Source organism: Lagopus muta, chromosome 7 (assembly GCF_023343835.1).
Source record: "Lagopus muta isolate bLagMut1 chromosome 7, bLagMut1 primary, whole genome shotgun sequence".
NCBI classification, from domain to species: domain Eukaryota; kingdom Metazoa; phylum Chordata; class Aves; order Galliformes; family Phasianidae; genus Lagopus; species Lagopus muta.
This window is the reverse complement of record NC_064439.1, coordinates 46,688,721-46,715,983: the sequence shown is the minus strand read 5'-3', so window position 1 is coordinate 46,715,983 and position 27,263 is coordinate 46,688,721. Positions and strand designations below refer to the sequence as shown.

General features: G+C 41.0%; 1 protein-coding gene across 3 annotated transcripts in view; it reads left to right on the top strand.

Annotated features, from left to right (window-relative positions):
* The window catches only part of BMPER (BMP binding endothelial regulator), a 150,604-nt gene that overhangs the window by 17,177 nt on the left and 106,164 nt on the right, over window positions 1–27,263 (top strand). For all 3 annotated transcript variants that reach the window (XM_048950764.1, XM_048950763.1, XM_048950765.1), the window contains 4 exons: window positions 10,363–10,462; window positions 21,057–21,139; window positions 22,113–22,203; window positions 22,976–23,058. In XM_048950764.1, the coding sequence (XP_048806721.1) occupies window positions 10,363–10,462; window positions 21,057–21,139; window positions 22,113–22,203; window positions 22,976–23,058 (357 nt within the window). The remainder of the gene's footprint in view (window positions 1–10,362; window positions 10,463–21,056; window positions 21,140–22,112; window positions 22,204–22,975; window positions 23,059–27,263) is intronic.

Here is a 27,263-nt window from a genome sequence, read left to right as displayed (position 1 = left end):
CAGTGCTGTCTCACACAATGAAGTCATCTGTGGCTGCATTTCTTAGCACTTCAGACTTCCAGCCAGTCATAATCCCTTTCCTGACATTTGAGTCTCATTAATTGGGTTAACAAGATGCTATCTGCACTCCATACTTATGTAAATATAATCTGCTAGCAAAGATCTTAATGGCACCTGATATATCACACTGCCTTTATTACATCTATCAAGAGGTACCACTGCAGGAATCGCTTCCAAAACAGGTTGTGTTCTTTGTCCCGTGGGGCTCCTTATAAGCCATGAGAAATGCTGGTGGTCAAGGCCAACTGTTCAGATGTCTTTAAAGTGTCCCACCGGTGACTGAAAATCACTTTGTCAAGATGACAAATGGCTTGCATATACCCCATTCACCTCATAGCTTCACTCTAATGTCAGCTCCATTTACTTGTCAGGAATGTTTTTTTGTTTTTTTTTTTAAACTTCCAGCAGTGCAAGAAGGAAGGCATGAGAGGGACATACACCAAGAAAAAAATCTGCATCTATTGCTCTATTCAATGTGTTACTATATTCAAGATTCACCAGCTTTGGACATTCCCAGATCTGTTTGTATGTACATGTGCAAAACAGAAAGAAGGGAATTTGCTTTTCAGAAGTGAGAACTAGCCCTGCAGGGCAAAAATTATGCAAAAACTTGTTTTAACCACTGGATTTTTCAAGCAGAAAGTAGTTGTGCAATACTAGTTTCTTATTTTGGACAGCAAACTTCTTTCCAGGGCCATATTTAAAAATAGCTGTTTAATTAACTGGGTCTACCCAGTACATAGGGCATTGTGCATGTGTCTGCTCTGAGGAGCTCAGCTCAAACCTCCTGAACTCATGTGGGTGGTTTAATTGATGGCAATGGTATTGTCATGCGGCTGAGCAAGCAGGGCTGTGAGTGAGGGTTGCTACATCTCGCCCAAAAGCAGCAAGGGCCAGGCCGCAAAATATGGTCAAAGTCAGCAAAAGGACTGCGAAAGTGACTTTGACAGCTTTGACTTTTTGTTTCCTCTCAATGACTTCCATATCACTTCTGCTTGGTTCACAAGTCGAAACGTGCTTTTTCTCCTAGTAACTGCAACGTTGTCTGAAGCTTTGAAAGCCAAAATCCAAAGCCAATTTGGACACAACAAAGGGGAGCTTATTCCACTGTCTTTCTTGTAGCAGTAAACCTTTGTGTTCAGAAATCTGAGTGGATCTAAAGCAGAAACTCATAGAAAAGAGATGTGTCACATAAAACATCATTGTGGCATATCTTTCTCTAACTCATTTTTCCCATGGCCTCAGCCTCTCTCGCTAGCACCAACTGGGTGAAGATATTCCCAAATGCTGATAGTGCACAGCAGCTGCAGCAGTAAGGAATGAGCCCCACGATCTAAAGGCAGCAGAAAAAGACCCTGAAAACTCTCACCCACTTTGGACAAGTCTTGGCCAAAATGCTGCTTATTTCTGAATAACTTCTTCCCCCCCCCCCCCCTTTTTTTTTTCTTTTTTTTTTTTTTTTTTGTTTTTCCCAAATACCAGCACTATGTAGCACAGGCAAGATCACATGAGAAAACAAATGCGGGGTCAGTGCTCAGCTTACTTACAAGTTCATTAAAACACCAGTGTCCTGAGGCTTTTTGCCTACATAATTTTATAATAGAGAACAGACTCTTGTTGCTTTCATTTGGGCTACTATTCTTTCGTTGTTGTTCCTCAAGCATTTTGGTCCTAGTTCAAAACGTGCTTCAATTAAATGAAGAGGGGTTTTTTGGTGCTTTCCAGTTTGAAAGCGAAGTTTCTTGGAGTCCTCTGGATTATGAAGCTGGGATTGACAGGGATTTTCCTGACAAAATTACATTAAAAAATAAATTGTAGGTTGAAAATTTGGAAGAAAACAGAAAATCCTTCCCTTACCTCCCCTCCCCATCCAAGATCTCCTGTTGCTGCTTCTGGCATGCATCACATCTTTGAGGATACTGTATCATGAGAAAACTGTCACTTGGTGATGTATTAGGGTAATATATCATGAGAGCATCGTTTCTTTAGAGGATATGGGCAGTAAAAGACATGATTCTGGCCAGACAGAGCAGCAGGGGACCTTGCTTTTTTTTCTCCCTTTTTCTTTAATCTAACTCAGTTTTTGTGTTGTACAGAAGTGAATTTCTTCATGGGATATGACTTGTTGCAAAGTTAGGAGGCCCATTGGGCTTTTTAAAGCCTTTAAGAAGTACATTGCCTCAAGGGCTGCTTTGTTCAACATTTTTAGAACAGGCTCAAACCCAAGACCGGTATATTTGCCACTATCTAAATCTCCCGTGTAAAGGCTGAGTAAGCAGACTTCAGACACAGAAGGCAGTAAAGATACAGTGACAGCTAACTGTTGTTTGGACAGCATAGATTTGTAGATGTAGCCCATCAAAATACGATGAAATGATTTTTACAAAATATCAGTCCTCACACCTCTTTAAAATAATTTTCAGGTCAAGTTTTAATTTACATTAATAGAAAAGAAATGACCATCAGTTAGTATTCAGCTTGCAAGAGATACAGTGAACTCATCCAAAAATAGGAATTTTGAGCTGATGGACTTAGATTTGGTGTGTTTGGTTTTTTTTTTCCTTCCAGTTTTTGTGGTTTTGCATTTCTCTTATTGGCAATCAATCTGCTGGAAAATTAAATTGACATAAACTATAGAACCAGGATGGAAATAGTTAAGAAAAATAAGTAGCGTGTTGTTGGAGGTTCTTTTGACGAAACTAGGTTAATGTTCATTTTTGAGATGGGGCAGAGCATGACATAGTGGCTTGATCTAAAATCTGTTGAAGTCACATGGTTTAACCATCTCTTTTAAACCATTGGCACATCTTGTTTTTCTTTCTTCTCTGGGAGAATATATCTGCCTGATTGGCTTCCGTCAGAAGCCAGGCTGGGTTTCGACCACGCTTTTCAGGATCACTCATTTTGCCAAAATGAGTTGGGCTGTGATCATCTGAAAAGTTTTGTTGACTGATCTGTGTGACTGGGAATGTCTGGTGAGGGGCAAAGCCTGAGCTCAATGGGACACAATCCTTTCTAGCAGCACAGGTACACGTATCCACCAGGAACTTTAAAGAAACAGGTACTGCCTATAACTACTCTTTTTCTTAGGTATTTACATCAGCTTTAGCTGGTTTTCATAATTAATATGAGTTCTTTGTGAACAAAATACAAATATATATACGTATATATATATTGTTGAAAACACAGAAAGGGGAAAAAAGGTGTGAATTTTAAATGCATACACATTGTGAAGTGCTAAGGTCCTCTATAAGAACCCCAGAGTGTAGCCCTCCCATGAATCCTGACTCCTGGAAAACTGGATAGTGTTTTGAACAGCAGTGTAAGCTACTGGGAAATTCTGAAGAGTGCATCTTCTGTTGCTGAAAGTACATCACACACTATTCTCTTGACACTCGAAGAGTTTTGCCTTCATCTGTATAGTTAATGAGCTCTAAGGCTAGGTGACCTAGGTGACACTTAAAGGTGGAGGTGGAAACAGGGAGACGGAGAGCAAGGAGGTCTGGATCCTGTTCTGGCTTTCCTTCTGACTTAAAGTGCGGTTGTGGTCATTTAATCCAGCTGTGTCAGCTTTGTTGACAAGCACATTGGAGGAGGGACCTGCTCCTACAATGTGCTCAGGCAGTGTTTGATCTTACAGGACTCTGATTCCAGCTGCAACCTATGCTGTTTCATTAATGCAAGCAAATGTAAGGGGAAAGGACTTCATTTTCACCAAGTGATAGTGCAGCAGGCTGCTGTCAGGGAATATCAGGATTGAAGCGAGCCACAGAGGTCACTTTCCTCATGCTGGTGAATATCATGAAACACTGAAAAAAAAAATCTGTTCAGTCTAGAAGGAGTTGTGAGTGATACGTCCTGAATGATTTGCACATACTAATGTGTTTGTCTCAGTGGTGAGAAATATCCGTTTGCAGTGAAATTCGGTGTCATCTTTCAGCAGGACCTTTGCTTTAATCCCATTTCCTGGGGAGTCAGTGGCTGGTACCAGTACAGAGACCTGCAGCCCTCTCCCTGCTCCACGTGTATGGTGGTATGGAGCTTGAAACTAAGGCAGATAAACCAAAGAGGTTACAGGGATGAACGAGTGAATCAGAGGCAACTGTGCGCACTCCTAAAAAAAGGAGAAGGATGCTCTGTCATCTGCACTGACATATTTTTTTCCTGATGAAATGCTGTCATTTGCATCTGTCTAATGCAGTTTGTGCTGAACTTGTAGTTGTGTTGTACTGTGGGCAGGGCAGGAAGTACTGCAGCACATGTTTGGTTGCACCCTTCTGAATAGATCCATTGAAATGGAGAACAGGCTTATATTTAATAAGGCTTCTCTCTGTATGGTGAAGCGTGTCTCTTTGTGTTTGTGAGTTTACATGGATAAACAAAAGGAATGGTATCATTTTACAGAAGATGGTCACTGTTTCATAGAGGAATATTTTTCCACCCCATACTTAAAAGAACATCTAGTATGGTAGGCCATTTTTGTTTTAGCAAGGAAGTTTGATTTTGTGCAAGGAAACAAGGGAAATTGGACTTTATTTCTTCTGTCACTCCCCTTGACAGTGGTCTGAAATGCCTGCAAACAGCTCTCCCTGGGGAGCAGTGTCTCCTCCCTGGGGCTGCACTGCACAGCTCCGGCTCAGGTGGAGAAATGATCCTTGCAGACAGCAGTCTCACAGTACTTTGCAGGTCCCTCCTGCTAGATCAGCTTCCCCAGTTGCAGGGAAGTTTGTTGATGAGCCCTGAGATGTGAAATTCCAGGCAAGAGTGCCAAAAGAACGGGGGTAGTATTTTCAGAAAGTGCCTCAGGATTTGTCTAGAGCATGAGTTATGCACGTGCCTGAGCCTGTTCTCGAGTTCAAGCTGGCATGATATCGAGGCTGTCTGCATGAAATGGGTGCAGAGCCTGCGCTCCCCAGCTTTGCTGAGGGACAGAGCCTGTGGCCAGTGTTGGCCCCTGTGCTTTATGTGGAGTGAGCATGGCTCTGTGGGCACTATGAGGCTGCCCTGGCTGTGTGCGATGCCTGGCAGAGCTGGCAGCACCAGGCTATGGCCTGCTCCAACCCTCCTGCAGCCCGCACTGTGCCTCACCGTGCCATAGTGACTGAAGCACGCAGGCCTCCTTCGTTTTAAATGGCACTTTCTTCACACTGGAAAGCCCCATCCCAAATTCCCTGGGGGTAGATTTCACCACTGTTTGAAAATTGTTATTGTTTTGGAGGATTATTCTTCTTGCAGGATGCTTCAGGATGCTCTGGACTGCTTCAGGAGGAGTATCATCAGTGTTACTGATGAGATGCTAGCGGTACTGCGATGAGCAATGGTCAAAAGTGAACAGTTTCAGGATTAGCCATTAATGGTAGCTCTTGCTTCTACCAGATCTGTTCCTCTTGCTTTTACAACAAGCTCTCTATCGCTTTCTTTGGTTAAATGAAAATTTAAGCAGCATTTAGCCTATTCAGTATGAACCCTCGACATCCTTGGGATATTAGAAACGCAGTGCTAGTCTTCTAAACACATTTACAAAAAAGAAAAAAGAAAAAAAAAGAGACCCCTGAATTTCTACATGGAAATCTGGCCTCCTGAGAATCCACATCTGCTTGGCCTTCCGCAGCCGGCCAACAGCCAAGGCTGGGGCTTGCAGTACTGCTGACGGGTGCAGCCCTGAAGAAACAAAACGGACTCCCAGTTTTTATCTCTTCCAAGCCACATCCAGGTTGAAAAGAGCCATCCTCCTGGTGGCTGCTGTGAGCCGGCTGGAGCCCAGTGGGGAACCCTGTAAAAGTTGGCTGCAGCTTCCAAGCTGTGGTTTGGCACACATCTGCTCTAAGGTCTTTGCCAAATATTCAGATTTATTTTTAGGGTCTTTTTTTTTTTTGGTTGTTGGTTTTGTTGTTGATTTTTTTTTATATATATATTTTTTTTCATGTTGGCATCTTATTTAACTGTAGTTCACAGTTTAATGCCTTTAGTCTGATATATTTTGTCACTAGACTGGGCTACTTTGTGCAGAGACCTTTGTTGGAAGGTAAAAATATGAAGTGTATGTGGAAGTTGAACAAATTATGTTGAGAGGGGATTGCAATAAAGGCAACATGAAGTGGCACCACCAGTATTAGCCCTAGCTAATATACCTCTCTCATATGGGAATTTGGCATCACCTTTGCAAGCCAGGTTCAAGAAGAAATCTTTTGTTCCCACTGGCAGAGTGTGGGAGAGGGGAGAAATGCGGGCACCTGGCAAAACTTTCTGGTCTTCTGCCAGATGCATTAAAAAGCAACTTCTCCACTATTGGGTTCTGTAAGCACAGAGGAGGAGCCCAGGGTGATGCTGCAGCACATCCCTACAATTTTCCCTTCTGAGGGAACCCCAAATTCCAGTGCAAGTCCTTTACCGGGTGCTCGTGGGGAGTTGCATCAGCCATGGCAGCATAGTTCTGGATCAGCCTGATCTCTTTTAGAAAATACATATTTTTCCAACACTAACAAAAACCTTAGCTGATCTCTTGCAATGTTCTCTCCCCTTGTGTGGGTGTGTGTGTGCCTGAGCACCAAATTAAAAAATAGGAAAAAAAACCACCCAGATGTGAATCTATAAGCCATCTGTTTAAAATAACTACGGTGCAGGACTATAATTACAAGTTATTTATTATGAATCTTGGGATCCTATTATGGATTTTGACTGACTCCCAGGTTTCTGATTTAGCAAATGGTTTATGTATTTATGAGCCATGTGTCTCTTCCGCACTTCTTGGTGCCAGAGTGCACGTCCTTCAAACAAAAGGAAAAAAATCCCCCACCTTCCCATAACTGTTGGCTTCTGAATGTTGCTGTCTAAGAAGTTTTCTCTTAAGAACAGCAGAAATCAAAGTGTCTGAGAGCTTTCAACAACTCCAGGGGTGCTGTTGACAACACAGATGGAGGTTTGGTAATGCAGCGCTCCTGCATGCAGCTAGCTAGCAACATTTTAAATGTATGGTTGGGACAAATAGTGAAATGTTATGTTATGATTACTGGGGATAGCAGGGGGATGCATTTGGAAGGAGAAGATTTGTTGCTGAAGTCCGTTTGCTCTTGCAGCCCGCTTTGCCCTTGTGAAACAGGAGGGAGGGAGGCAACAAAATTGAAATGAGCAGATGGACACTATGCATTAAGAGTAGTGTTTTGGATGACAGTGTGAAAAATACCTGCTGGTGACAATTGCTCTTTGTTTTATCCTTGTACTTTTACACCCTGTGGGCCTGGGAGATCTGCGGTGGATAATGCCTGACTGCAATAGACTAAACAATGATTTACCAGCCCTGTTTTATCTGCTGCTGCTGTCCTACGCTGGATCAGCACAGTATTAACCCTTTCCTCCACATCTTCTGGCCTATTGTTTCCACATTTTGCCTGCACAGGGAGTTAGGAACTTTGGGGTGGCATCTGACAAGGCCAGTTTCTGACCTCCTGCTTGCCTGCAACACCAGCTGCAGAGGAGGAACACCATCTTTGCAAATCCCACTCTGCTTCAGGGCTTGGCTGCCTTTCTCCTGGTGGCAAAGGACTGGCTCTGCTTACCTGTGGCACACAGAGCTGGTCCTGTAGGCAGGAGGCTGTAACCTCTTCTTCATAGGACAAAGATGATCTTACTCTTCTCTTTCTCTTTTCTTTTTCTTTTTTCTTTTTCTTTTTTTTTTTTTTTCTTTTTTTTTTTTTTTTAAGTGGAATTAGTTGCACCATGAACAATTAAAGTGATTTACTTGGAATAGCTACTTAACGTAAAACAGCCCTTGTGCTCTTTGCCAGGTCATGAACTCCAAAATCTTCCATCTATAGCTAGGTTATGGCTCACACTGAGTTTTTCTTTCTTGTTCCAGTTACTTGATCCTCACCTGTACTGAAGGTCAGGAGTTTGGGCTTTAACCACTAGTATTGCTGATGGTAAGGGGAGTGAGATCCAAATTTAGCTGTACTCACTGATTGGCTCAATGGCACCAAATTTGTTATTGGCAGAGATTATTTCTTATTTAAGTGACCTAGGCTAAAGTTAGGAACAGTATCTAGCAAGCATCTTCTGCTTAAATATGTGTTGGGCTCATCCTTAGGATTGTAAGGGAATGCTCATGTCAGGATAATCCTGAGGGCAGGGCAAGGAAGTCCACGCCTGGGAGAAAGGGGGAGAAGCTGGCTGGAAAGTTGGGCTACAGGAGACATTTGCCCTGGGAGTATGGCCTCAAACCTGTTGGTTTTCAAGGAGTGTTTGGGCACTCAGACATATGGTTTGAATCTTGGGTGGTCCATTGTGGAGCCAGGATTTGGATGATCTTTGTGAGTGCCTCCCAGCTCAACTCAGGGCATTCTGGGAATGAGGGATCAAAAAGCTATACAGATCTCTTTTACTCTTCCTCTTCTTTCATCCTCAATAGTGATTCCTTCCTCAGGGAGTGTGATGGGCAGCTGCCTGCCAAGCCCTATAACATGGATTCTACCCAGCTAGGTTGACCTAGTGGGATACAACATGTCCTACATCCAGTGAGTCCATGATGTACCTCAGCTAGGTCAATCATGTCCTCCAAAGGAACATATTGCACAACGGATTTTGCTCTTCCCTCAAATTCACTTTCACCATGCAGAAGACTGTCCTGCAGATAGAGGGAATGGTGCCACTACACTTTTTAAATCTTGCATTGGACAAAGTTTTGCTAAAGATAATTAGATCTTATCAGAACCTTTCAAAATACCGAATGTATGTAGCTGATTCAGTAAAGTTGTTTCTGCTGTCTTTTAGCGGGCTGAATTAAAGCCAAGTCAGGGGCACTGCGTTCACCTAAAGAAAAGTGGAATTTCACCCTGTGTACTAGAAAGAAGTTGCTGAGGCAGTCTTGCTGATGCAACCGTTTTGTGCCAACCCAGAACTGGAGCATTCTCATAAATTCATTCTAACTAGACTGTTTACATTGCATGTATGTTTGCTCTGCAATACTGGAGGAATGCAAAGCCACCAGCATGTATTGGTGACTAGCAGTGACCTGCCTCTTCACAGTAGCTCATGTCACTGCAGCTGCATTTCATCTGAGCAGCAATTTAGAGCCAGATCCTCACTTACTGATTTCACAGTGTCTTGGCTGGAGTTATTCCTCATTTACACTGATAAGATTGAAGAGCCTTTATAGCTCCCATCAGATCAGGCAGTGACTTTGAAGAAAATAAACCTCTTATTTTAGACAAAGGGCTGGAGTGTAATAAAAGCTGTGTGTTATCCTCCACAGGCACCTTGAATGAGGCCACAGGGAACAAAAGAAAAGGACTGGAAAGCGTGGTTTAGTTTTATGATTTACATTTTTCTTCTCCTTTGATTTTTTGGTCTCTAATTAAGTCATAAGATTGGGTGAGGTGGGTGCTTGCATCTAGTAACGTCCACCTGTGTCTCTTAATGAACTGAGCTACTAATTACAGGCAGAGGTCACTTCAGAGGGCTAATTTCAGTCAGGAATTTCAAGTATCAAAATTTGACTGAAAAAAAACCTCAAGTATTTGTTTTCTGTCTTTATAGCTAGGGTTAACCAGAGTGGTTGACACTACAGGGTAAAGTCAGGCTATAAATGGAACATTTCTTCTGCTTATTGTCACACAACCTATATTGACATCCCTTAATATGATCAACGTGCTCTTTGGCCTCCCTCATTACTGTCTCTTTGCTGTAGAAAGATGACACTATAATGTACAGTAATTCTACCTGCTTGTATTATTTCATTGATTCTAAGTATTTTGGGGAGAAAGAGATAAATCATGGAATTTTCTTTCATAGTGTAGTATATAGCAGCCTCTTTTGAAGGACTCCTGCGTAGTCAGGTAATACTGCTAGCTAAAAATGATTTCAGTGCTGCAAGAGTGTTTAGTTTTCTCTAAATATTTCAGCTCTTCCTCAGATGTCTGTCTTATGTCAGTATGAAAAATGACTCCTAAACTGTGTGGTTCATGGGGCAACACCTCAGGACCTCAAGGATATTGTATTAAGCACATCATGCAGCTAGCATGATAAAGTGGATTTCTTCAACAGGGCACGTTTTCTGTACTATAATGTGTTGCAGTTATGAATTATTGTCCTAGTAGAACAGTGTTTACTCATGCTTCTGGACAATTCAGAGGCTATCTTCTACTGCAGCCCTTCAAGTGCAGAGGGCGTTTTTAACCACAAAAGCTTTAGAAGCAAGAGAGCAGATTGCTAAGCTCACGTTTTATTTTCTGAGTTGCAAGAAACTAAACCATGGGTGTAGTTTATAAGCGATATCTTCTATTTATTTGTTTGTTTGTTTATTTCCAGAATAAGGAAGTGACGTGCAGAAGAGAGAAGTGTCCCCTGCTTTCCAAGGAATGTGCTCTTGTCATAAAGCAGAGAGGAGCTTGCTGTGAACGTTGCAAAGGTGTGGTGCTCTTCCTGCTTTTTTCTCTCCTTTAAAAAGTGTTATCTGTTCGAATTTATATTGCCGGAGATGGGACAAAGTCAGAAACCTCTCAGCTAGTCACTGAAAGGACAGTATCCACAATTATAATCCATACGTTTCAAAAGCTGGTGAAGATAACGTAAATTTACATCTCCATTCTGCTATTGTTAGGTCTTGTGCAGTGGCAGTCCTTTAGGAATACATCTTGATTGTACTTCACTGGAAGGTTGTCAGTCTTTTGAGTGGTGTCTCCTGTTGAGCTTTTTCTATTGGAAATACTTGACATCAAAATCAATCTGTTTATGGTAACAGATCCATAAGAATTTCTTTAACTTCCCACGTGGTTGGACATAGCAGAAATAATGCTTTCTAATAATAAAAAACATGGTAATTATCCATTCTATTTTTCCCAGTACTAGAAACAAATAAACCAAATTCTATTCATTTTATCCTGGTTCAAATAATAATATCAATGACACTTTTGTTAAAGCCAAAGTGGGTTACAATCTGAACACTATGTATGTATTCTTGACCATCACTGTATCCTCAAAGCTCTTCAGAAGGAGCTAAATGTCAGATAGAAAATAAAATGCACGGTATCCAGTTATTAAGCTTGCACGTGTGGAAAGTGTGAAAACAGATTAAGTTGAGAAAGTCTTTTTTAAATTCTAATTCAGTAACTTATATGCAGTAAAACAGTGATTTTGCTGAGAGATTGCTGATGCAGCCCACGAGGTGGAGAATGAGGGATTCAGACGGATTCACTTTTCCTGTTTCTCTTCTGTGTTGTTTAATTCCCCAGTGGTGTTACAGTTTAGAAGAGAGGTGCAGTAGGATAAATTGTTGGGAAACGTGAGCATTTATTGCCTTCCCAGAGGAAATACAAATGCAGAACAGGTTACATTGAAATTCAGACAGGAGAAACGTGATGGATATATGTTTTTCCTGAATGACTGCAGGGTTGTGCTAGCTGGTCTTCACTTGTGCTGCAACTTTAGAATAGGTTTGGCAAATCCTAGGCTAAAGATTTGTCTAAGGTTGCTAGTTAGAAGAAAAGGAAATGAAATGGGGAAAAAAGAGAAAGTATTACTGAAAGAGAATTTGTAGTTAAAGTTTTCACAGAAGTTAAATGTAATTTATTTATTTAGTCAAATTTTATTTAGTGTCAGATTTATAGCAAAAATGTCCTAATTTTAGTTTGATTATGCTAATTCTCCATTTTGGAAAAGGGATGAAGTGTAGCTGGCCAATTTCCTGAAAGTTTTACATGTATGCATACTTGTGCACACAAAATGATTCTGCACTAAAAAAAGTGAATGTTTCCAAGATGAGGATACAGACATTTAAGTAAGCTAAAGATAAATATTATCATTACATTGAAATTTTAATTCTGATTTCTTGTTGTTACCCTGAATTGATGTGAATATTACATTATACATTGTTAATAGACTTGAGACTGGCACCTGCAGATTAGTATGTTTGATGTCTCTAATGGGAAAATTAATAAAAGTGTTAAAAAAATAGAATTAAGAGACACACAGGTAACTAAGTGGGAATAACACTGTATTATAAAACTGCTGGAGTCTTTTGAAGGGCTCAGTTAAATATACAGACAGTGATCTGGCTGATATCTTCCTGCATTTCTATTGGGCATCCAACAAGATTTCCCATCAAATTCTCCTACAGGAACTAGGCAGCCCCAGGTTTGTAGATAAATACTTCTCATTAGCAAAGAACAGGCAGATGGAGACAGTAAGTGATTGCTTTTGTAATGCAAAAAGGTTACCAGCAGTTTCTTCAGAGTTCTCAACTTGTCAAGATGCTCAAAATGATCTAGTAGAGCCTGAAGTAACAGAATGATTGCAGATACTGCATGAGTGCAGAACTGACTGTGAGGAGCTGCAGAAGGTTCTTAGGACATTGGTAACTGCTGACAAAATGGCAGAGGAAATTGATGCCATCAGAGAGGAGGCACTCGGCTAGAAGGATGCTCAATTGATTCTAGACAGCAGTTTCTATGTACTTAAGATGCAAGCTTTAAATTTTGGAATTAAAAAAAAAAAAAAAAAGGCTCTTGAGGGCCTAATCTTGTAAAGGGAATGCTAAACTACTGAATACTTTCTTTCTTTCTGAAGGGTAAAGCGAAAGGTAAAGCTGCTATGCACTTGTGTAACTTCATCAGTCTCTTGTGTAACTGCATCAGTCTCGATGCCAGGCATTTTCACTGGGATGTTCTGATGCCAGAGAAAGAGACAAGATGGAACCAGCTCTCTGGGGAAGCTGCTTGCTTTCCTGCTCTTCTGAATGCTGCTAGAATTCCCTCTCTATTCTGTGCAAAAATTTAAAACAAGTGTCCTGTGGGAAGCATTTGGGGAATGAAGGATGTACACACCAGCCTGGCTGTGAGGCTCTTCAGCCCTCTTTGTGTCCCATCGGCTCCCTTTGCTGTCCTTGTAGATCCCCAGAACTCTCAGTGCGGAGTTCAGCTGCAGCTGGGATTGACCCTGCAGCGTTTGTTCTCAGTTACTACTTTGTCAGACTGCCAGAATGCCCATAGGGAATGCAGGCAGGAAAAGGGAAGCTGTGATTTTTGCTGGTTGCATTTCTTCTAAACATGAACAAAATGTTACCAAAAAAAAAAAAAACAGAACCTGATGGCTTTTTTTTTTTTTTTTTTTTTTTTTTCCTTGGCATAGTTCCCATAGCTTAGAAAGGCTTAATCAGGCTTTATGGGCTATTGCCAGCTCCCTTAGATAGCTTCAGGTCTTCATAACTTCTGAAGTACTGAATGAATGAACGAGTGAATGAATGGGTGGCTGCTGTCATTGAATACAGTAACAGGAGGATAACATCAAAACCAAAGAGTATGTTTCCAGAGTGGAAACCACCACTCATGAGTCATTTGTGACACTGCTGCCAGGATATTTTATGCTGTTCTGGGGAAGGCATGAGGGCTGGTACGTATGCCCAGTATTTCTGATAGCATAAACCGTACTGGAATTAAGAAATACTGTATGCCTGCAGTGGTGCATCCAGCTGAGTTCCCGTGTTTAGAGCTTTGCTCACTGGGGAGCCTGAACTGCAGCTGGAGAATTTCTTCTGCAAATGACTTCATAGTGAGCATAAGTCCTTTGCTTCTGCTTTGGTATCTTTATGCTACTTAGGCAATTTTTAGCACTTTCTGTGCGTAAATGAAAAGGAAAGAGAAAACAGCAGCAAGTACAGCTTTTGCAATCAGAAAGAAAAACAGAATGACGTTCATGGGGATGGAAACAACATTTTGTCCCTAACACATTAAGAGATTTGGCTTTACTTAATATTTTAATCCTCCAGACCAGCAATGTATTTGAACACAGATCCTGACTTTCAGCACAGAGGACCCTGGATAGTGAAGTCAGTGGGGCAGGGCTCCGCTCTTACTGTGTGTTTGTGCAAAGTCTGGAACAGAGAAATGTAGACCTGTGATTATGGCTCCCTGCTGCAAGCAGAATGTAAACAACCCAGCATAATAGAGAAAACTTTCAGTGAGATTACTCTTCTGACAGATACTTACTGTAGTTTATAAAACAGACCATACACCTCCAGCATACTATTCATTTTGAAAGTATGAAAGAAAAATTAAGCCCTCTCATTACTTTAGCGTAGGACAAATGGGCCACTTTTCATCTTTCATTTTATTTAATATGCTTAATGAAAACATATGAGATCACTGAGATTATAGGAATAGATTTGGCAGCATTTTCTTATTTAGTTGGTTGGAGACGTGTCACTTGGATATAGAGCTCTCTGCACCTCCAATAATAAGTTGTTTGCTCTGTGAAGAAGTATTACCAGCTCAGGGCTGTATAAAGTTTGCATTTCTAAAATTATGTGCCATACCCTACTTTTATCCTAAGAATATGAATATTCCATGGAATTACAAAGGGAAAATCAATGGATATTTGTCATATGTATCATTTGCCATTGTGAAATTTCTTTCAATTCCTACATGCAGTTTTGCTTTCCCTGTGTCTTTTAACTTTTGAGAGTTACTGTTCTTTCTTTCTTTCTTTCTTCCTTTTTTCTTTTTGTTTTAATCAGCAAAGTTAGAATTTCACAAACTATTCTCCATTTTTTAGGAGTCTACCAGAGAATGAAATCACAGCCCAGGCAAGGGCATGGCTAGTTCTTTAGAATATTGCATATCCAAAGCTACCACAGTTAATTGTACGTTTCTTGGAAAGGATATCATATTTTATGATTGAACTAATTTCCTCTACCAAGGCTGGCTTGCAAAGAAGTTAGAGCAAGATTAGGAGTTTATTGCTATTGTGACTGCTTTACCAATCCCTCAGCACTTAGTTTGCTTGTGAATGTTCCCAGAATGAAATAGATAATACCAGTTTGGTGCCACCAGTTTGGTGGGGAACTTTATGTGGAGGCATTGATGGGCACTATAACATGCAGCCCATCCTCATATGCCTTAGGGCAAACTTAGAGATATGGGTGGATGGAAAGTTATGGGGTGGGAAGGTAATAATATATTGTCTTAGTAAAAACCTTTTCACCTTCATTTGAATCATCTAATCCTGGCATCTGTCTGAAATTGAGTGTGGAAAGAGATGGTTTGGGGACCTATGAAGTCTGACTCTTTGGCTGACTTTTCTCCTTGCCTCTCAGTCTCTCAGTATTAATGTGCTGCAGTTCTGAGCCAGGAGGCCAGTTTCTTGAGGCTAGGGTTCAAGTTAACCTCGACATTGATTCAGTTTTTAACTTTGTATTTCAAGTAAAGGCAGGGATTTTGTAGAAGTGACAGGTTGCTGCTAAGGATAGTATCATCCCTTTATGGTGTCAGCTTGTGTTACTTCTGGCTATGCCTAAGAAAAGGTCTCTATATCATCACCACTTCCTTTGTGTTAACTCTTTTATGAAGAGATCCCTTTGGTATCTGTTATATACTATGGCCTCAATATAGTGCCTTACATTTTAGATTTTCTTGTTCACTCGATTACTTTAATTCTCTATTTATGTAAGAATATTTTTAATGCACTGTGTTGCCATGTTATCATAAATACTTATGCAGTTAAACACCAGATACCCGGACCTTAGTAATCACGGAGAATTTGTTCAGAATTCTTGTATTAGAAAATAGTATGGGATGCTTGTGGTGATACACAGATGCACTGGTACCACGTGTGTGGGCATCATGTCCAGCGCAGCAAAGTAGAAGGAAATTCAAGACTGTTGGAGGCTTTCCTATGCTGCTTTCTCATGTAACATTGCTCTGGAACAATATGATGAACATTTTAATAGACCAGAGTAAGAATTTTGAAATTGTAAGATGTACTGATTGTGAAGGATTTGGCCGGTGTGAGAAAAGCAGCAATAAATGATGACATTGTTCATCACACTCCTCACAGCCATAGGAGGTCACGGTTTTCCAGTTGTCAGCCTTGGCTAGCATGTTAGGTATCAGAACAGGAATCGGTGGCAGATCTAAATATGCAGTATTTTAGACTTTAAGATTCTTATAGACCCCACATGATGACTCTTCCCTACCCCCTGCATACAGGCGAAACAGGAGACATTTGGAAAGGCAAAATTGAGGTCCAGAGGGGAGCAAAACCGAAGCACTGGGAGGGGGTGGTGTCTTGCTTTCTGCTGTTATTTGTTCAGTGAACATGAGCTGGATTGCATCATATGCTTGTGAGCACTGTGGTCCCGGCATAGCTCGCTCCCATGGCCATTTTACTCCACTGTGTTGAATGCCCTTTGTATGGCCCCTGCCTCTCACATCTCTTGGTCATGATGATTGCAGTGGCTCAGCTGCAAATAGGTTTGATTGTACACAGTTAGAGGGGAAAGAGTTGGATTTTCACTGTTTAGAGAATGACTTAATAAGCTTGGGAGATTTTGTATATATTTTTCTACTTCTGTGTTGATGAAAGAAGACCAGGATTACCCAATATGAAGTTTTATTTTCTAGTAGCTGTCAGTGGCTTTGCCATTGTTAAGACATGTGAAAATATATTTTCTAGTAAGCGTATATGTGATTCAGACTCCTCATATTTTTGCCAGCAGATTTAATACTACACAATATACAAGTTATTTTTTGTTGGTTCCTCCCCCCCCCCTTTTTTTTTTTTTTTTTTTTTTTGTTTGCTTGGCTAGAACTGGTATTTAGTGTTAGCATGCCTGGGTCCTCCCTGAGGATTAATTTATCAAAAACTAAATAAAACATGTCTTCTGGCTGTTTTCTTTTTCCTGATGTTTATTTTCCATGTCAATAGAGAGGTTATTTTTTCAAATAGAAAGTGGAGGGAAAGCAAGAAAAAGACTAATAGAAGAAGAAAAATGCTGAAGAAAAGGGAAATGGGGAGCCAGTCTATTATACTCTATCATTTTGTCTTGCAAGAATACGGAAATGACTTGTCTATAAAATTCTCATTAGAATGTCTATTCTCATTCTCATCTCATAAAATAAGCAAAATTCTCTTCTGGAATCTTATTAGGCAGTGTCAAATTGAGTCACAAAAACTTATTTTTAATGAACTTCTGAGGACACGGGTTGAGTTTGAGCACTACTAACCTATCTTCTCCAGTCGGTTTACTTCTTTTCACGATACTGCTCTGTGCTTGGGTGTTTAGGGAAGAAAGAAGGGTCATTTAAAAATGTTGCAGGATCTGGGATGATAAATGGCTTCCTGATTGTCAGCTTGCCCACATGCCATTAATGAAATCTGCTGTAACTTGCATTTTTTGTTACTTCAAATGGAATTTGAATTGGAATTAAATTGCTCTCTTTCAAATTAAATCAGCCAAAAATTGGTTCATAATGTTTGGAACCAGGGTGCTCAAAGAAGATGTGTACAACATTGAACCAGAACAGATAAATTAATAAATTAGAAAAGACTAAGATTTCTAGTTTATTGTACAGGAATGACTCAAGTGTAGAAGATCATTTTGCCTTTATTAAGTCATTGTAAGGTAATTAGCAGTTTTCACTGCATATATCACAATTGAACAACTTCAAAGCGTTTGGTGGTTAGGTTTGGTTCAGATAAGCCACCTTCAGCTTGCATGTTTATCTAGGACTTATCTGAATTGTTTGGATTGAAGGTGGTAATAGGAACAAAACCTACAACTAACTTAAAGTTAATATATTACATTAATAAAACACCAGCTGTTCCTGAAGAAAGAAGCAGGAAAGACCAAAAAATTAGGTCACACTTCTTGACTGACACAAAACACATTAGCTCCCTTAAAATTGATACAGACCAGTGATATTTAATGTCCTCCTGTATGTAGAATCCTAAAAGTTTTACTGGTGGGTTGTAAGTCATGAGATAAAATTACTGGCTCACAGTGGACTAACTGGAATCTCTTCTCATGAGCTTTTGGGGTTCCTCTCCTGAAAACCTTCTCTCTAGTTCTTTCTTCCAACGGCTTTAAGTGTGCGTCAGTCTGAAGTAAGTGCTTAGCATTCAAGTGATTGTGCTAGGCTCTGGTCTTTCTTGATTTATTATTTTCTCCCACTCTCCCTTTCAAATGGAGAATGGAGACGGTAACTTAATGTAATAATATTTCCAAAGGGAATTTAAATGGCTTTTAGAAACTTGAAATATGTTAGGACATACTCTGTTTTAGAAATAGGTGCATCAGCACCTCCACTGGGGTCTCTGAACGGGAATCATCCAGTGACTGCTGCTTTACTAACCAAGTGTGGTGGTGGACCTTTAACCATGGGTGAGCTAGGATGGCTAAATCAAGTTGGCACATTAGAGCAGGAAGGTTTCACCTAGCTGAATTTAAAGGAGGCTCACAGGCTTCTGTGTTGTCATTAAGTGGCTTAGGAAACTCCAGGTATATGTTTTCAGATGTCAAATGAAAGATTTCTTCCCTGAAAGTGAGGATCACAAAAACTGGCTGATATGTAGGCTTTGTTTTCCTTCCATTTTGGAGAAAAAATGGTGGCCATAGCTTTGGTGCTTGCATGATGCTGCTCTAAATTTTTCATACAACCTTCTGGCCTGTGCCAATGTTCGGGAGCAGTCTCCATACCTCTAGCTCTTCTTAAGACTTATGCATTCTGGTTTCTCTTTCAAAATTTCACTTTCACTACCTGCAAGCTCTCCCTGCTATAGTGACCTTTGTTGTGCTGTCAACAAGTGCTGACAGCAAAGCCCTTGTGTCACCAGAGTATGTGGCTGACGGATGGTGAGAGATTGGATCCCATCTTACTGCTTTATGCAGAGACAATTGCTGGTGCTTCTTGGATAGCTGCACTGTCCTTGTGATTTTGGCCGGACTAATCCTTAAACTGAAAATTTCAGATTAATTTGCACTTCTGCACACACAGATTAGCCTAGGGTCATTAACTTTCTTACAGAGGAAACACTTTAAGTTAAAAAACATGAATGGTGAGCAAATATGTTTGCAGTCAAAAGTAGGTTCCAAGTTGGGCCATCTGAAGAGTCCAGACCTATATGGTAAAACACATGCATGGATGTGCAGCAGCACAACTTGTTCCATTCTGAGTGCTTAGAGTGCAGGCGTGTATTTAAACTTCCTTGAATTGCACTCAGAATCCCAGTATGGCACATTTTCTGCAAATAGAGGCTGCTAAAATGCTTTGCTTTTGTCAGGGTTTGCGCTGGGCAAAAGGATTATGACAAAATACTGTACAAATCATGGTTGTTTAGGGGTTTTTTTTGGTACAAATATCAATATAAAAATGATGTATTTCAGAATGGCACTTTATAATGCTTAAGAAATGTGTAGGACTTCAAGTTCCTCATTTCACATTGACTTCCAAGTGTAAGTTCTCACACAGAGCTTTATTAATATACTGAGAATGTATACACCTGATTATTCAAAATCACTTTGTAGGCGCTTTGCTACTGGGGTGAAAAAAGTGAGATTGAGAGCTGTATTTCAGTATTTGTCAAGGATTGAGTTACCACAGCCAGTTCTTAAGACTGCTGATCAACTCTTTTAAAAACATACTGGTTTCAACTGAAGCTAGTGAAATTGCCAAATCACCTTCAGAATTCTCTTGTTTTGATCTTTACTTAACACAGAAGATCTTCTGAATGCTGCAAATACTGCAGTACAAGTCTTCTTTCATTTAACTGGAGGTAGTCAATCAGTTTGTAAATAATCTTCATACCCCAGGTTTCCTTTCAATTTTGGTTTGGATACAAAATGATTTTGCTGGGATTTTAAGCTCCTCAGCCATTCAGATCTGTCACCCTAAAGTTTTCTTGAACACTGGGGTAGAAGATCTACTGGTGTAGGCCTGATAACTTGTCTTTGTTTTCAGAAGGGTGCAAAATGTAGCCCAAAGCAATTCAGGACAGGGCACCCTGCATATCAGATGGTGACTGGTAGAGTATTTGCTCAGGTGTGGGTAGGTATATGGCATCACTTGGCATCTGTGGCATCATTTGACTGATCTTACTTTTGTGCTTGATGATTCTGTGTCTGGACTGTGACAGTCCAGTCAGGACTTCTGTTTGTTGGCTGGGCTCTTTGATCAAGCCTAATTTCAATAAAGTAGACTAAGAAAAAACCCTTGCAGCAGTAAAAGGAAAATGGGCATTTTTTTCTGTAGGAATTGGGTCATGTGCTGATTTTAAAATTTTTGATCAGATTCACTTTGTCTCTCCAAATAATTAATTTTTAATTGGTACAATTTTACACTGATAAACTTTTTTCTTAACAAATGCTTTATTTCCACTTAATAAGTCTGCTATTTTATTTTATTCTTTTTTCTCTCTCTCTTTTTTTTTGTTTGTTTGCAAAATACCAGAGAACAGTGAAAAGAGCGAGAAGGAAACTAATGGGATCTCAAATCAAAAATGAGATTTTTTTTTTTTAAAAGGCTTCAACAAAACTTCATTTTGCATTAAAAACGTGCACAGAACCTGTCTGTGGGTGAACCAACCTCTTTGCTGTTAATGAAGTTGCAGTGTAACACAGAAAGTCATACAAAGCTAAAACCTGTGGGGCTCCAGAATGTTCCTACTTACCATCCACATGGAGAGCCTGATGGCTTTTAGTTTACATGGATGTTGGTCTCATGTCCAGAGAGTTTCCACTTTCCAAGTGGAAAGGCAAAAAGATGGGGGAGTGCTGCAGATGTCATGGCATCCATTCTGAGCTGCGCTGTCTGAAGAGCTCTCCTGGGGGATTTGGTAATAGATGGGGACAGACTGGACGACTGACATTTTTGGCTCTTCTCACATTCTCTTTCCTCTGGTGCGGGGGTAGAGTACAGGCTGCCCGTGAACAGGCCACTGAATTACCAGCAACACACATTTTTAGGCAAATTGCTGCTGATTTTGGCTTATTTGGAATGGTTACAGTTTGTAAGCAGCCTGGCCAGTTGAGCACTAGGAGCAAACATCCAGGGGACTGCTGCCAGGCCTGACATGGCACAACGCTGCTCGTCAGCTCTCAGCTCTGGCTCTTCTAGTAACCCCAGGCAGAGAACAGGGCACATTAAGGATGCTGCTTTATGATCCTCAGCAGCAGTCTTCCAGGAATTGCTGCGTTCAGCTGGACTGATGTGTGCTTCTGTCTCTCCCTCCAGACTGCAGTTTTGGAGGAAAGACATACAACAGCTCTATGAGATGGCACCTCCCTAGCAATCCCTGTATTACATACCAGTGCCAGGTAAGCATGTCATAAGTACCACAATAACTGAGTCATGAGCTTTTCCACAAAGTCAGAGCCTTTTTTATCCAATTCCAATATTCCAAAATATTTTATACTTAAACTGCAATAAAGACTTTGCATTTAAAGCAGCTGAAATCCATTCAGAAGTGACCCACTGTAACCAGGCATCCGGAATTGTAGGTTGTACATGAGCTGAGTACTCTGAGCCCAAACGATGCTGAAAGAGTGGTACTTGGCTGTGCCATTTCCTTCTGACTTGACCTTGAAATCATTCCTCTTTTCTCAGCACATTAGGTATTTTCTGAAATACAAATGACTGTTTTAGTAATTCAGTGCTTTTGTGTGTATGTTGTCCACATACCTGGAAATGCCCTTCAGGAGAAACCCACAGTCAAATCTTTTCTTCAGTTTTTGCCCTGTTAACAAAAGCATAGCAATGTTTTTATACACAGATCCTCAGCCCAAGGTTTGTTGAAATGGACTGTGACTCCTTGAACAAGTAGTACAGGAAATGTTAATTTAACTAATACTTATCAGGAGAAGCATCAAAGACAAGCATCTCACCTCTACAAAACAAGGTGCTTTTATCTGCTAAGTCTTTTTCCTCTGAGGGGAGAGGGGGAGAATACCTTGTGTCTGATTCCATCAAAGCTGCATGGCAGATTGCTTAGGCTAAGGATGCCTGATAAATCAGGATTCCTTCTCCTGAAAAGGTGCTTCCTTTCTTACCTGATGCATTTTAAGGCAAATCCTGCATCTGGAGTCAGGGAGACTCAAGCGAATCTTTTGGCTGCGGATTAACCTGCATCCTGATACCAGGCAGCAGGGACAGAAAGTAAAGGGCCTTTGACACTCAGCTCTCCACAGCATTTGCCCTGCTGTAACTGTACTGTTAATAACTGAATTTTAGCTTCTTAAAGCAACCACATTGTAAAGTAACAATGAACATGTGTGTTCTGCTCTTTTGCAGGAGGGAGTGATAATAGAGTCGGAGGTACAGTGTGTTGTTCATTGCAAAAACCCATCCAAAGTTGTGGGGATGTGTTGCCCCGTGTGTCCAGGTGAGATATTCTATGGGGAAATGCTGCTCCATGCATGCAGCTGTTTTTGTAATGGTAGCAAGTATTACCTGGGAGGCTGATTGAACTCTGCTTTTAAACTGTACTAGTTGCCTAAATATGGGCCACTGGCTCATGTAATAAGCTACATGACACAAGAGAATGCTTAATATTTTTAGTAGAGAACATGTAGCCTCTGGCAATGGCTGCATGTCTTTACAATGTTTTTCAGAGTCAATCAGCTGTTTTTTTGCTGGCTGATGATCAGAATTTTGATTGGAGAGGAAATATAAGAGTAATCCTAAAAGAAAGTTTGGTTTTTTTTGAAAGATGCTGTGAATGTATTACCTTTGTGAAGCAGTGGCAAATTAACCTGGTTTTATTGCTAATTTGATTCGAATGGAAATCTTACAGGCAAGTGCTGCTTCTGTTGTGATATAATGGGTTTATTACACTAATTTTTTAAGTATCTGCCAATATCTAACATGAACTCAGGAACTAATGTTTCAAAGCTGCTTTTAAATGGAAGACTTCATTTAGCCTCAATTTCATTGGTACAGATTTGACTGCTGTAGAAGAATGCTTTCCCCAAAACTATATTTTGGGATTCTCAAGGCCTTTGTAAAGGCTTCTGGAGTGATTCGTACCAGAGAGGATGTATGATTTACTTTTCATATTGTCCTGTGAAAGGATGTGTTGCAGTAATGTCAATGTAATGTCAATGTAATGGCAATGTCGTATCCTGAGCTAAACTTATCCAAATACTGTTTTCCAGGTTGTATATTTGAAGGGAGGCATTACAATGAAGGAGAAGAATTTAGGCCTGAAGGAAATAAATGCACCAAGTGCTCTTGTGTTGTAAGTATTTGCCTTTTGGCACTGTGTCTCCCTGTATGAACTTTGAAAGGCATGTTATTATTGTCATAACAAAACAAAACAATATAAGGAATTCAAAGCTGCTCTCCTCTTGGAGTTAAGCTATCTGTTGAAGATTTTTTCCTGTGCTAATACACTGTATCACTGATATTCACAGTTTATCATCCTTTTCGTGACCACACACTGTGTGCAGATAGAGCATGATGTTTTGGAGTGGGTTGAGGCAGAAAATCAGTGATGGTTTTTTTTTCTGCAGTGGGATCATGCAGGAGAGAAAAGGCTTTTTGGGTTTCATCTAATGATCAGTTTAAGGAAACATCTAGTAAATGCTGATCCTTTGCAAGGATTTCTTTCTGCAGCAAGGGTTTTTGCTCTGAATTACTGAGTGAAAAGATGAGGGTAGCCTTCCTAGGCTGTCCCAGGTGGATTTTGACTTGACGCTTAATGAAAAGGTCATATCCTGGATTTCATCCTTGACTAGCAACAATATCGAGAGGAAGTAATAATTGCATCCTCTGGGTAATGAGCACAGGCTTCTCTTTCACTTCCATTAAGTTAAAAGATAATGCTGTATAGCTGGGGTAGATAACTTTGACTTCACCAGTGTGATCTGTGAGACCAGTAAAATGCAAAGCTCAAATCTCTGCTTTTGTTGCAAATGATGGGCTGGCTATCAGCAGAAAATGCAAGGTTGGAGAACTTTACTTTTCAGTGGAATGTCACCAAGTTTTCTCAGTACCAGACATGGCTCTCCTGCATCACTAAAATAAAGATAAAAGGGGGGGGAGGGGGAAGGAGAATTAAAAAGTAAATACGTATTTATACACATAATTAATGAAGAGACTGCAGAGAACTTTTGAGGGAAAAGAATTCCTTCTAATCTGTGGAATTAACATACACTAAATCATCACTGCTCCTGAGGAGATCTGGGCAGCTCGGGGTTGTTTTTTTGTTAGTTTTTTCTTTTTTTCCCCCCAAGTTTTATCCTGTAATAATGAAAATATGTTGTCACCCTTGACAGTGGTGATGTACACCCCTGGCTCCGCTGCCTGCCTGCTGTCCTGAGCAGAAGGGCATAGCTCCCTGCGTTCTCTTCTGGTCCCCTTGCCCTTCAGCTGCAGAGGTGAGGCAGCAGCTTTACACTGCAGCTTTCCTTGGTGATGCTCCTGAGGGGAAGGCAGATCTCTGAGTGGTTAAGAAGTCTGTGGAGACAGGCTTTCGTCTTTTGGGGCTGTGCATTGCTTTTTCCTAAATACTGTGCCAGTATCTCCTCGATCAACTTTCCTTTATTCCCTAAATAGCAAAAGCAGCTGCGCCTCGAAGAGCACGGTGGGGGAGTGGGATATCTCGGAGGAGAAAAGATAAAGAAATATAGGCATACAGGGTCAGACCTCAGGGCCTTTCCTTGACAGTAACCAGTCCCAGGTACATTAGAGAAGGAAACAAATCAGCTGCTGATAGTAAGAGGTTTAAAGCCTGAAGCAAGAGACGTAATGATCCCTTCTGAGAAGGGCAATGTGATGATTCGGGATGGTAATTATATCTGTATAAAACATCCAGCTCTAAGGCTGAATCCTATAGACAGCATAAGAAAAGTGTCTGTGTATATGCCACTCCTGAATTCTCTCTCTCTAGTTCCTTTTTTTAGTACCTCTTGTCCATTTCCTACAGAATTGGGGCCCGTGTTAATTCTTACATAATTTAAATTGGAAGCAAGTTAACAGAAGCATCCTCAGGCTGCAGTAGCTGTTTACTGCCTGCTTTGCATCCATATTCTTTTGGGAATGAGTTTCCAGTGAATCTCTTATCTAAGCAGTTGCTGGATATGCAGATACCAATCTACGCCTGTGATACGATGGGAACAGGCTTGAGTGTGATGTGCTTTAACTTGTGCAGTATTTAAAAGATTAAAGGCAGTTCCTTGCCCCAAATTAGATTTCTTCTGCGATGATTTGCAGTTGTAACTATTTAGTGAATATGTTGTGGAAGTGTAATGGAGGAAGTGACACAAATTGCTGTCAAGGTATTTCTGGGATGGTGATGGTGCAAAACACTCACTCGAGCATAAATGCTGGGGTTTACTTAGGAATGAACTTTCCTAATAGTGAACTATTCTGGGCTACAAAGGGCATCTTTGTCCTTGGGGACTGGAAGCAGCATTAAACAGGAAAAAAGCAAGGAGGGATGGCTGTGGTTTGTATTTCTAGAGAAACAGGGCTGTTCCACACTTAATAAATCCATTACAATGAGTGATTACTTATAAAAGGAAATTTTACAGTTGCAAAATGATGTGCTCAACACTCTACACATGCCAGAAATTCAGGATTGCAGAGCCCAGTCTTCATAAAGCTCTTTGGTCGTTCAAGTCTGTGGTGTTTTCAGCTCAAAGCAGTGCCTACTAGACGCTGTTGAGCTCCCAAGGAATGTGAAGTGGTCGTTAAGATGTTTTTTTGTTGTTTTTAATGTGCATTTTCTGTGCAAATCAAGACAAAGCAGGGCATTAGGGCTTGGGGAGCTCTGTCTCCTTGCAAGCCCCTGGCCATAAAGGATGCGACATGCACTTCCTTCAGTCCTTGCCTGCTATGCGATCAACTTGCTAGTGCAGTTTCTGTTTATCACCACTTGTGGTCCTTGTTATTGTCTGCTGAGAGCCAGACCAAATTCACCAGGCTCATTTCATGTAGATCATTGAAACAACCCATTAGCTAATAACTTTCGGGTTGCTACCAAACCAGGCTGCCCTCACAGGGGTGACGCAGGGATGAAAGGCTCCGTATACCATTACCGCTTTCCTGAGCGATCTACTCCTTAGGGTGACTAAGATTTCTTGCTGAAAATGAAAATGTATCACCTCTCACTCAATGCATATTGCCTGTCAGGAGTGAATGGGCCGGCTTTTAATGACTCGGTTTCTCTGGGGAGATGCATTTGTGTAAGAAAGGTGGACAGGATAATAGGGATCTCCTCTCATGTCGGCTGAAACCCAGCTGTCTCTCAGTAATTCATCTGTCTAGCCTGGTCCTGCTTTTCTTGATAGGCCAGTAGAGTGGTCTAGAGAGAGCTTGAATATTTTCCCTACCATAAGCACCTACTTAAGTGAAGGACTGGCTGCTTTAATCAAGTGTTATTTCTCAGATACTTCTTCTATGAGTCTGAGAGTGTGTTTCTGCTTGCACGGTGAGAGCACTTGGCTTACATGTTTCCTTTCTTACAGCCTGCATTGAAACAGTCAGACTATGATTATCTTAAATGTTTTCATTTTCTCTTTTGATGTAGCACATTTGAAAAAATGAAAAACAATAGCAAGAGGACAGGAGAGAGAGCAAGAGAGGGAGGGAGGAGAGGAGAGGAGGCTCGGCAGGAAAATGACCTTGCATGGGACTGGTAACCATGGAGAAGCATATCTCTTAATGGTAGTATCCAAACTCATAACTGGCTGCTCTGACCACAGGCACAGTCTCACACTGCCGTTACCCAGACCGTGGGTGCTGTGCATTCGGGCATGTGAGGCATGCAGCCATACGAGGGGCTGCCATGCTGAGAGCATGCTGTGCTATGGAGACATCTCTGCTGAGGGCTGGTCTTCCCCTGAAACCCCAGCTGCGAACGGTGGCTTGTTGCATTTGGGGAACAATCGCAGGCTAGATTATGGCATTGCTGGAATGGCTGAGGGATGCATGTATTACCAGCTGGATTGGAAAGGGGATAGGTTGTGCCGTCCATCTGTCCAGCAGGGATGCATATAGTGGGGCTGTCCTCATGGCTGCTCTCCTGAAGTGTTGCAAAGCAAGTGAAACTTAAAGGGATGAAAGCAGAGCACGGGGGTTTGGGGAACTGAATTTAAAAGCGGCCTCAGCTCTATGTCTGTGTATACATCAAGGGCTTTTTTGCTCCTGAGCAGAGGGACTCAATGTGCACACCACTGCTGGTCTGCAGGTGTACTTGTGGGTCTGTGCAGGAAATGTCTTGTTGTTTATGTTCCCGAGTGTTAGAGTGCAAAAACTGCATAATGAAAGTTTTGCACAAAGAAAAGGAAATCACACCAAGAAATCTGTTCCTAAATCAATGAGTAACAGACGTTGCAGTGGCGATAAATAAGGAGAAACTACATATGCTAGTATTCTGAACATTGAGGGTGGAATTCTTGTCTAGCTCCAGACATTTAGAAAAAATGTGTCTAGTCTGAA